We start from the raw sequence: 12,101 nt of genomic DNA, 5'->3' as shown, positions 1-12,101 counted from the left end.
TTGCAGACTTGTAGCAGATTTATTTAGAAGTATAACATCGTCTGCATAAAGCAAAGAGCTGACATTAACATCTCCAATTTTGATATCATGTTTAATACCACTTTCCTTCATAATGTGATCCACATACATAATGAATAACAGTGGGGATAATGTACATCCTTGTCTCACACCAGATTTAACATTAAACCATCTTCCTGTACTTCCTTCAATTCTAACTCATGACTTGCAACTCAAATAAAGACTAAGTATTGCTTGATATAATGCCCCACTGACACCATATAACTGCAGTGTATTGAATAGCTTCTCTCTTGGCACTTTGTCATATGCCTTTTCCAGATCGATAAAACTTCAATACAGATCTTTGTTATATTCCCATGCTTTCTCAACTATTTGTCGTAAAGTTAAGATCTGATCCTGACAGCCTCTATTTGCCCTGAATTCAGCTTGTTCTTCACCAAACTTCTCTTCCACAATTCTTCTCAGCCATTTCTCAAGTATACTGGCATAAATCTTGCCTGGAACACTCAGTAGGGACATACCTCTGTAATTCTAACATGCAGTTTTATTTCCCTTCTTATATATGGGTACTATTAAAGCTCTACTCCAATCATCAGGAATTCGTCCCTCTGTCCAGGTCTTCTGAACTATGCAGTGCAGCCACTGTAAGACTTTTATACCACCATACTTCAACATTTCTGGTCGAATATAATCTACTCCTGCTGCCTTTCTCTACTTTACTCTACATTACTCTACTTGAGACTGACTGCCATTCAAGAAGATTAGCCTCGTATTTTGTGTTGAATACTATGGCTACTCCTTCTTTTCCTTGATTGTCATTGCCTGAATATAACATTTTGTATTTATTGCTCAGAAAGATCTCACCAGTTTTGGTCTTTTTTGTTTCAGTCACCCCTATTATGTCGATCTGGTACTTATCTAATTCCTCAGCTAGCTCCATTTCTTTGCCATTCAAGCTTCTTACGTTGATAGTACCGATCTTTAACTCTGGTGATGTTGAGTTGGGGTTTATTTTCAGATTTGTTCCAGTAGCTGACTTTTCGCTGTTCGCCCTGGTTCCCTGGCGAAAACAACGGGGGCCTTGTTTAACCGGGCGACGCCCCAGCCGGCATGAAATTTTGTCATGTTGTACCATCATTTTGTTTATTGGTTTAAGCCAATAGGAATACAATTTTGTCAGCTAAATCCCAAATTGCCAGCCCATCCTCGTTCGTTCAGTATCCAGTGCACCACGTGAAGGTGAGGATTCGACATTAGGTCAGAAGCCCTTCAACCCTACATCCTTTCTTTTAAATCTACAAAAATATAGTGATTTTGTCTTATTCATACAAACTTTATATCCTTTCTTTTAGAGCATAAAGTTTGTATGAATAAGACAAAATTACTAAATTTCTGTCTCTTCTGCAATTTTGTTAAAGATATTCAAAAATGCTGGTGAAGTAAGCTAATTTGGCAAACCAGATTTCATCTTCCAACTATTTATGAAGTCTTCCTTCTCTTCATGATTAAGTGAAATATTTGCATTTCATAATTCAGTTAAGAAATATGATTACTTCTTCCCTCTTGATTGTGAGCTAATGTCAACATAAAGCAGAACAACTATTCTGATATTCTGCTGTCATGAGCAAACACTGGAAAAATGAACAAACAAAGCCCAGTAAAGTGACATTAAAGGAAATGTTTCTTATCTACTCAAAAGGCAAATTTTTTTCTTTTATTCATATAAAAAACATATCCCCATAGCCAGTCAGATAGCATTAAAAGACATCTTTAACATATATGCTCATAATAAAATTTAATGGAATGAATACAGCACAAACAAATTAACAGTAGGTTTAATCATTCTGATATTTCATCTCTGTTGCAGAGAGATATCTTCAGGAATGCAATATTAATATTGTAATAACACATAAAAAAATAAAAAAAAAAACAGAAAACAATAAGTGGAAGAAATTAGACTATTTAAAGCCTAATGTCATATGGGGGGTTACTCTCTATGGGTGTTGATGGCTATCCTAAGTTTTGGGTCAGTAGGCCTAAGAAATGAAGTTTCCCAAATCTTTGGAAGTTTAACAACCATATTTATTAAGATTAGGCTTTTTTAAAAAAAATCTGCTGCTGATTCTAAAATGAATCAGCAGAAGATTTAATATTTGGTAAACGTTAATTCTTAGGCCTCCCACCTAACTAATGGTAGCCAACAGCACCCATAGAGGGTGCCTCTCATAAGATTTCAGGAATACAATGTTTTGTGCATGTTGTTATAACTTTAATATTGTATTCCTGAAGATATCTCTGTGACAGAAAAAAATATCAGAGCAACTAAACTTGAGGTTTAATAATTGTTCTGTGTGCAGTATTCATTCCATTAAATTTTGTTAGAAGCATAAACCAACATTAAGCCTAAATACATGTTTATTAATTGTATTATTTCACTGAAGTCCATCCCCCATTCCTATGCTAGTAAAGAATTATGCTTTTCTTAGATAGATGGAGGACTAAACCAGATGGTGAATCACATTTTCATTTATTTTGATATTATCATTCTTATTAAATTGTGTTCCTCTTTTTAAGTATGTTGAACCTTGCTTTTTTGATTAAATTTAAACTGTTATTTTTTGGAATTTAACAGTCTATGAATTAATGTATATATTTACCAGAAGGATGACTAAGTTCAGAAGAGAAATATTTCTTTTATATGACGAAGACATATAAGGAAACCATAATCACTTACTAACCTTTCACTTGAAACGACATACTCAGGATTAGAAACACACTTTGCTGAATAGCTGCCCAAATATAAACAATCCCTATTCTTTTTAGGTAGCTCTATATGTTTTCCTAATGATCTAAGCTTTAAAGCTGTTCATCCATCCAATATGAGATGTAATGCAAACAAGATCATCTTCACACGGTCCTAGTTTTAAGATTAAACTGATAAATCTCCCATACTATGTCGTATCAAAAAAATAAATTCTTTCAGTGGTATGGTATATAGACCATGAGACAATAAGACTACTTTATTGTTTCTGCAATTCTCTACTAATCTTGCATATCTTCTGTATACTTCTTTTGGGGGAAATTTGTAAAAAATATTAAGTTGAGAGGATACGAGAGATATTTCTTACACATATGCTAACTGTAATGGCACCACACATCGCAACAGTTTAATAACTATTAAACCATCACGCATTTATTAAAATAAAAAAATTCCTTGTTAAAGGAATGTTCAGCTGAATTGGCTAGGCCTTTCACACATTTGTATAACTTAAGAAGCTCAGGAATGATACCACAGGAATGGAAGGAATGTAATATAGTTCCATTGCACAAGGGAGGTGCAAAAACTGATGTGTCTAACTACCGACCTATTAGCATTTCTGGTGTGGTAGTGAAGATTTTAGAGAAGTTAGTGAGAACTCGCATATAGAAATGGGTAGACAATCATTCTATACTCTGCGGGGAACAGCATGGGTTTACTAAAGGAAGGTCATGTTTCAGCAATTTGCTCATTTTATAACAATGTTATGGTCGAGTTGGATAAAGGAAATGTCTACACTATGATAATGTTGGATTTTTCTAAGGCATTTGATAGGATACCACACGATAGGCTGTTGCGTAAACTGGAAAATGTGGGATTGGAACATAATCTATTGACTTGGATCAGGGGATGGTTAACAGATAGATATCAAAAAGTGGTATACAGTGGGTGTGAATCTGCCAGATTTAAGATAACCAGTGGTGTACCTCAGGGTTCAGTCCTTGGGCCATTATTGTTCAATCTATACATTAATGACTTCAAGCAGGGTCTATCATCAGATTTGCAATTGTTTGCTGATGATGCAAAGATAGGCAGGGCAATCAGGGATGCTACTGATATTCAGAAATTACGAAATGATTTGAATAGACTGGAAATCTGGGCAAACTAAAATGGCTGTCAGTTTAATGTTAGTTAGTGTAAAGTCATGCACTTTGGCGTGATTAGAGATCCAGCGGCATATTATATTAGCGGGGTTATGCTACAAGAAACTGAAGAGGCAGGGGATCTTGGGATATTGGTGGATAAGAATTTAAAGTTCAAAGGTCACATAGCAAAAGTTGCAAATACAACTCAGAGGATAACTTCTATGCTGAAGCGAACCTTGACATGTAAGGATAAGGAATTTATTTTGCCTCTTTATAAGGCTTTGATAAGACCACACTTGGATTACGGTGCGCAGATTTGGTCTCCCGGGTTCCAAGGGGATAAAGAAGCTGCAGAAAGGGTGCAAAGAAGAGTTACAAAGATTATATCTGGATTATGGGATTTAGATTATGAGGACAGATTGCAAGTATGTGGATTACAGATTCTGGTTAACAGGAGAAAGAAGGGGTGATATGATAGAGGTCTATAAACTTTTTAATGGGTGTTACAGCATTTCAAATGATGAAATTTTTCGTTATATGGAAGGCGGGGAGAGAACACAGGAGCGTCCACTGAAGTTAAGGTTGTTCTCAGGGGATAAAGATCAAGAAAGGGATAAGAGCTAGATTTTTCTCTCAGAGAGCAGTGAGTGAGTGGAATAATTTGCCCTTAGGGGTAGTGAGTGCATCTAGTGTAAATAAATTTGAGGGAAGGTATGATAGCTGGGTTGGGTAATTTACATCGAGTCAAGGACTCATCGAAGGAGGTCTCAGATGATATTATTATCATCTGAGACCTCCCTCGATGAGTCCTTGACTCCCTGAAGGTCTCAGATAATAATAATATAAGAAGTTCGCATGTGTAAGATTTTTGATGACTAATGACAAGATTTTACTTATGATTTCTAGGTTTTTATTACACTGGGAAAGTGTGTGTGTTTTTGAAGATTCCTTGAATTTTCTGACAAAAGTTATGATTCCATGTAAGGCATGCTAGCAGAGTTGTGTAAGGAGAAAGGAGTTTATTTTATGAATGTATATGTGGGGGGGGGGTCGAGGGACGGATAAAGCTGTACAAAAGAGATGGACTGCATTTGAATGGATCTGGTGTGAGTCAGTTCAAGAAACTGTTGCTGCCAGAGAGAATAACTTAAGTGAATGTAAGACCTGAGGAAGCAAGAGGTGTTGTGGAAGAGCAGGAGAGTGAGGTGAGCAAGTTTGTGAATGGGAAGGTAAGTGGCACGAGTGAAAAGAATAAGACAGAAGGAACACAGAGTGGGCAGGGGGAACAGCGCATGAAGAGCAGAGATGATGGTTTCAGGAGTAGTCATGTGAGTGTGCAAAACAGGATTAAGACAGACAAGGATATGGGGATGACATTTAGATCAGGAGAGGTGTGTAATATCAGTGATGATAGATTAAGAATGGACAGGACAAAGTGTAGAGGAGTCATGTCCAAGAAGAGGGGAGTTAGTGAGACTTGTTATAGAAATAGAAATGAGCTAGCGTGTATGTTTACAAATGCTAGGAGTATTTGAAACAAGGTGAATGAAACTGTACCAATGATAGAGTTCATTCGCCCAAACATTGTTGGTATAAGTGAGACATGATTGAATGAGGATGATGTTCTGAAAGGAATTGAGATGGATGGATGGATAGGTAGTCTTTCGCAAAGGCAGACAAAGCAAAAATGCAGGAGAAGTGTTATTGATGAAGGCAGAGGAGTTGTGCCCATCTAGAGTGGAGATGCAAGAAGCAAATAGTGACTGATTTTGAAGCAATATGGTGTGAAATGGAGGTGGACAGGATGAAATGTTTAGTAGGGTTTGCTATAGACCAGGTAATATGGATGGCAGTGAGAAGGACATATTTAGATAAACTGGTCATTATGGGAAATTTCAATTATGGTAATATAGACCGGAATGAAGAGATGACATCAGGAACCAAAGAGAATGAATTTGAGTTTTTAAGAGATAACTACCTTAAGCAATAGATAACAGATGGCACATGAGGATCAAGGATCTTGGATTTAAATATCTCATCAGAAGATACTGTTGTAAATGAAGTGTCACATCTTCCTCCAGTTGGTGAAAGTGACAATGAAGTGACACTTGAGTGGTGGCCAGCCATGTTGAGACTTTTGTGAAACAGAGTTGTGTGTGAAACTATAAGGCAGTTGATTATGGCCAACTCTGGAGACAGCTTGCAGCGATATTATGGAACGAGGAATTGCATGGGAAGGAAATCAGTGTTGCTTAGTCTCTACTCAGGAATTATCTGGAAGAGGCAATGACAAAATGTTCAGGAGATTAAATAAGGTAGATGTAAAATGGATGACTGAAGAGGTGAAGCATGCAATCTGGAAGAAAAAAAGGCATTGTGGAGGTGGCACGAGATGAGTGAGGATGATCAGTTACACGAGGAGTACAAATCGCAAGCAAGGAAGGTGACTCACTGAGTAAGGTAGCCAAAGTACAGTATGAGCATCAATTAACAAATGACAATAAAAAAATCCTAGGGAGTTTTTTTCGATATGTGGCCAGTAGAAGGAAGAATGATTATGGGAGGATGATACTGGTCAGTGATAATGGGAGAATGAAAGAAGAAAATATTGAAGAGCTGTTAAATGAGCAGTTCAATAAAGGATTCCATCCTTGCGACTATAACATAATGCAGAACTTGACAGCAATGGGAATGAGGGAGGAACCACTGATGGTGAGTGAGTGAGCATAAGGAATTGAGTCAACTTGATGTCAACAAGGCCATAGGACTTGGTGGTATATCACCATGTCTTGAGGGAATGTTCCAGAGTTAACAACAGCTTTAATATACATTTTTAACATGAGTCTTAGATTAGCCCAGGTCCCAAACGAATAGAAAAATGGCAAAATTGTTCTTCATAAAAGAGGTGATAAGACTAAGGCTTCATATTACAGGCTAATCTGCTTATCTGGAGTTGTGGTCAAGGTGTTGGGGAAGATAGTGAGGACAAGGATTCAGAACTAGGTGGACAGCAGTAGAATTCTCTTTAATGGACAGCATGGGTTTGTTAAAGGAAGATCATGTTTAATAATCTGCTTGCTTATTATAACAAGGTGATGAATATATTGGACAAGGGGATGCATATACAGTCGTACATTTAGATTTTGCAAAAGCTTTCAATAGGTTACTATGTGACAAACTAGTAGTTAAATTGGAACAGAATGGGCTGGATAGTACATTAGTGCATTGGATTGGAGATTGGCTATTCAGATGGGTATCAACATTGTGTATCCCAGAAGAGGAAAGTTCACTAGTGGAGTGGAGTGTCCCAGGAGTCTGTTCTGGGACTGCTGTTGTTTATCTTGCATGTAAATGATAGTATAAAGGGCTTAAATGGTGATCAGGAACTCAAAGTTGTTTGCAGATGATGCAAAGTTGGGTAGACTTCTGAGAAGTAGAACAGATGTAGCTTTGCAAGAGAATCTAAATACACTGTCTGAATGGGCGAATGTGTGGGGATATTAGTTTAACGCTGCAAAGAGTAAGGTTTTAAATTGGGGAAGCAAAGCTGGGATGCACAGTACAGACTTGGTGGGAATATTTTGCAGGTGGTGGAGGTGATGAAGGATTTAGGGGTTGTGGTGAATAGTAGAAAATTCGTAGACATTTTGCTAAAATTGTGAGAACAACACAGTGGATTATGGTAATGATGAGAAGAACATTGACATGTAGAAGTAAGGATGTTTTGATTTCCATTGTACAAGATTTAGATCAGGCCAAATATGGATTACTATGCACAGATTTGGTCGCCAGGTTTTCAAAACTATGAGACGTTGGAGAGGGTCAAGAGATGATTGACTAAATTTCTCATCTCCAGAATTGAAATAGGAGGACAGACTGAGAGAATGCAAATTACAGAATCTAGTGGATAGAAGGAAGAGGGAAGACATGATCAAGATGGCTAATTACCAGATTAACATGGGCGAGATTATTCATAGATTTTTCATCAAGAAAGAGACGGGAGAGAATGCAAGGCCATCCCTGGAAACTGTATAAGATGGGCAAGGGGGTGAAGAGTAAATTTTTTGCATGGAGAGTGTGGGTGATTGGAATGCATTGCATGAGAGTGCAGTGAGTGAAGGGACAGTGAATGCATTTAAGTCGAGGTATGATGAGTAGGGTGTGTGTGTGTGTGAGAGCGAGAGAGAACTCCCACGATGAGTCTCATGACTCCTCTCTCGGTGCTGTTTCACCCCATTAAGTCTAACATGAGGCGATGCCTTCTCTGTTAATGAGTGCAATCCTTCTACATTTTGATCTTTAACACATTCTCACCTTCTTTGAAAGATTGAGGATCACTGCTACAGAGGTATTTCGTTTCAATTGTATGGTATTAAAACTGTCTTAATTCTCTATCTTCATATTTTTTTCAAAAGCATTTCACTTCTTAATGTCCCACTTTTTAATTATCACATAAGAATGATAAGCACTGTGATGTATAACTAAGTAGAAATGATTTTACCTTGCCAGTACCAACTTCCAACAGCTCCAACATACAATCTTTTTCCATCCTGAAAAAATAATACCTTTAGCTCATTTTTTTATCCCAGTAATATAAATTAATATATACTAAAAACTGCTGAAACATTAATATGACCAATGATAGAAAAAACAAGATATTTAATATCTTACTTATTGGATTTTATAACGAGATAATAATATATAATAGGATAGATTAATAAGTTTCCTCTATTATATGTATTATAATTTATGATATTATTCATATTATCCCATAATTTTGAAATAGGATAATATGTAATTTCATTCTTTTAATTTCCTCTGAAGTGCTTCTACAGTCAAGTATTTCTTCAGTTTTGATAAACATTGTGAGAAATGCCTGTCAAAAAGTAGTTTGTGTAGCATGTTCCTTTGCAATTTTCACTTCACAAAATCTCTTTCTTTTGAAGATTTTCTTGATTCAATTCAGATAAGGAATATTACAGCTAGACAAAACATGCAGATGATGCAATACTTTTCTCATAAGAAATTTGGAATAAACTACTTCACATTGTGATGAAAAGTTGATGTGTCCAGATTGTGGAGAGACAACAATAACAAATCTATCTATTCAAATCACCTTCTGAAATAATGTTCAGCCACACAAGTGCTATAGTCTCTATGGCCCAATGTGAATTCTTTCTCTCAACCAAGGAAAAATTTTAAATGAAGATGGTCAGTGTGTACTTCATTGTTGAACTGGCAACAGAGGCCATATTATGTGTAAAAAGGTGTTCACAATAAAAATCAATAAAATAGACAATTTAGTATAAAGGAAAATTTTATTATGGACAGAAAATTAAATAAATCTGATTTAACTACAGTTGGATCTTCATATCAACAAGCATTATGTGTAACACTTCCTGCAAAAATGGGAAATTCTGTGGAAATATATACTCTCTCCTAATGTTTTCTACATAACCCTAAACACTCATGCAACCATTTACAGTTAATAGAAAAAGGTTTAAATGTGTTTAAAATGTCTTGTGTTTTACAATAATGAGTACCATTTCAGACCTATGTTTTGAAAATACTATATCAAAAATGCTACTAGTGTTAAGAACAGGGCATGCACCAGGGTATTCACCTCACTAGTAGGGATCTCAGAGGCTAAAAAAGAGGCAGGATAGGCCAATGTAGAGACTTCTGGTTCAGGTGCACGAGGAGTCTTAGGAGTCAATGTAGATGTCCTTTTCAGGAACATTGTGATGGAAAGCTGCTCTTCTTTTGTTCGAACTCATTGAACATGGTTGTGTATAGTGCTAAATATCATAGAGGTTTTCCTTGAACTTCACTGCACATACCATGTCATCACATTCATAGAAGGAAGGCATTCGACATCACACATTTCCTGTGCAAGGTTTTCCAAGTTGAACTTCTGGCTGACCGGTGGGTGTCAACTGACAGATGTGAACTTGTCACTGTAGCAAAAACTAAAGAGGAGTTTTGGACTAATTTCAAGGAAAAGTTAATTATATTAAAAACTCATCATTACATTACAAAAAGCAAATTTAAAGAATTAAAAATTAAAAAAGGGAGACATCATTCTGGATATTTTTCTGCATGTTTCTATATGTCCTTAACTTATTATAGGCAGGAAAAGTGCATATGGCTATGCAAATGTAAGCCTTAAATTCATGTCTTTCTAAAATTTTATATTACTTAAACACTTCCCTAATCTTACCATTCAAACTTAAGAGATTAGCAAAGTGTTTAAGTTTGATTTAATTTCAGTTCATTAGTTGATTGTTAGAATCAACATGGATTTGTTAAGGGGCACTCTTGTTTAAGTAATGCGATTGCCTTTTATAATAAAGTGACAAGAGCAGTTGATAAGGGAAAGGAATACACTGCCATTTTTTTGGATTTTGCAAAAGGCATTTGACAGGGTGCCACATGATAAGCTGATATTTAAGTTACAGCACATGGGTTTAAATGTTGGGTTTAGTCAACTGGATTCAGGTTTGGCTGTCTGATAGGTATCAGACAGTTGTGTATGGTGGGGCAATATCAAGGAAGCAGAAGGTTACAAGTGGGGTTCTGCAGGGCTCGGTACTGGGACCTGTATTGTTTAACCTTTATATCAATGACACTGTCAACAGATTGCAAGAGGATATTCAGTTGTTTGCAGATGATGTGAAACTGGGAAGGGTTATTAGTAATAGTACAGATGTGGCAGCCCTGTAGGAAAATTTGAATAAACTAGACAGATGGGCAAATGAATGGGGGAGGGGGCATTGGTTTAATGCCAAAATGTAAAGTTTTGACGTTTGTAATACATCGACGAGAGGCTGCATACTCGATTGGAGGAGCTGTCCTGGAGAAAGCAGGGGAGACAAGGGATCTGGGAGTGATGATCGATAGAAACGTGAAATCCAGGGGGCATATTGCAAAAGGTGGTGAAGGAAACCCAGAGAATTGCTGCAACACTGAAAAGGATGCTGACATGCAGAGATAGAAGAGTTATCATTCCGTTGTATAAGACCCTGATCAGACCACACTTACGACTGTTGTTCTCAAATTTTTTGCCCGGAGATTTGAAGGGGATAAATTAACTGTGGAAAGGGTGCAGAGGCAGATAACAAAGATAGCTTCAAGACTGTACAATGTTAATTATGAGGATCGGCTGAAGGAATGTGGACTGCAGGGTTTGGTAGATAGAAGGAGGAGAGGTGATATGATCAAGACTTTTAAACTGTTGAGAGGCAGTTACAGGATGGACACTGGGGAGTTCTTTAACTTGGTGGATCAGCAAGAAGGAGCTATGACAAGAGGCCATCCCTGGAAGTTATGAAAGGAAGCTGTGAGCAAGAGGGTGAGGAGTGGTTACTTTGCATGGAAGATGGTGGAATTGTGGAATGCAGTGCCTGATAGAGTAGTGAGAGCAAGAACAGTCAATGAGTTCAAGGAGTGGTATGATAGACTTGGTGTTTCCTAGGAAGGACCTCCCGCGATGAGTCTCTTGACTCCATGGAGGCCTGAATAATAATAATTAACTTCCAGTATTATTATGCCTTTCCCTCCCATATCTTTAGATTTTGAACAAAAGCACTCTCAACAGTATCAAAATCCACAATAAAATACATATCATTCACTATTAATTTCTCTCACTATATCATTTCAACTAAAACAGATTCTGAAAAATATCAAACTTACTTTGGTCAGGGCAGCAGAAAGGCCAGCCTGACAGAATCCTTGTTTGTGAAATCCCCAACTAACTGCAAATTAAATAAGAAATATTATATTTCCTCCTTATTTATAAAATGGATTATAAAGTTTACAAAGCATTACAAAAGTTAATTTGACAAAAACCAGTTCATTAACTTAACGAAATAAAATCTTTAGAAATTCCACTCAAACAGAATTTCATTGGTCCTAAACATTATTGAAATATAAACAGACAGCTTTAATAACAGTCAGTAATTAAAATATTTGATACCTAAAGAAGAAATCTGCATGTAGAACATTATTATAATCCTCATCCTCCCTGAGAAATTTAATCACATATGCTTTGCTTTGGCTGTTTTATTATTAACAGTCAGTAATATCATAGAACCTCTATGGAGTAAAGATACCCAACTTGGGAATTTGTCCAATGTTCCACAAAGTTCTGTCACACGTACACATTAAATTCTCATACTTAT

General features: G+C 36.6%; 1 protein-coding gene across 1 annotated transcript in view; it reads right to left on the bottom strand.

Moving 5' to 3' along the window:
- Positions 1 to 12,101, bottom strand: part of LOC150105451 (integrin alpha-PS2-like) — a 536,973-nt gene that overhangs the window by 355,654 nt on the left and 169,218 nt on the right. Inside the window, exons 5-6 of the mRNA XM_090394825.1 lie at positions 11,614 to 11,675; positions 8,423 to 8,471 (exon numbers count right to left, since the gene is read on the bottom strand). Coding sequence (XP_090250951.1) covers positions 8,423 to 8,471; positions 11,614 to 11,675 — 111 coding nt within the window. The remainder of the gene's footprint in view (positions 1 to 8,422; positions 8,472 to 11,613; positions 11,676 to 12,101) is intronic.

The sequence above is a fragment of the Typopeltis vanoorti genome, chromosome 6 (genome assembly GCF_054136105.1).
Source record: "Typopeltis vanoorti isolate ZY-2024b chromosome 6, IOZ_Tvanoo_1.0, whole genome shotgun sequence".
Taxonomy (NCBI): domain Eukaryota; kingdom Metazoa; phylum Arthropoda; class Arachnida; order Uropygi; family Thelyphonidae; genus Typopeltis; species Typopeltis vanoorti.
This window is presented reverse-complemented; position numbering and strand designations above follow the sequence as displayed.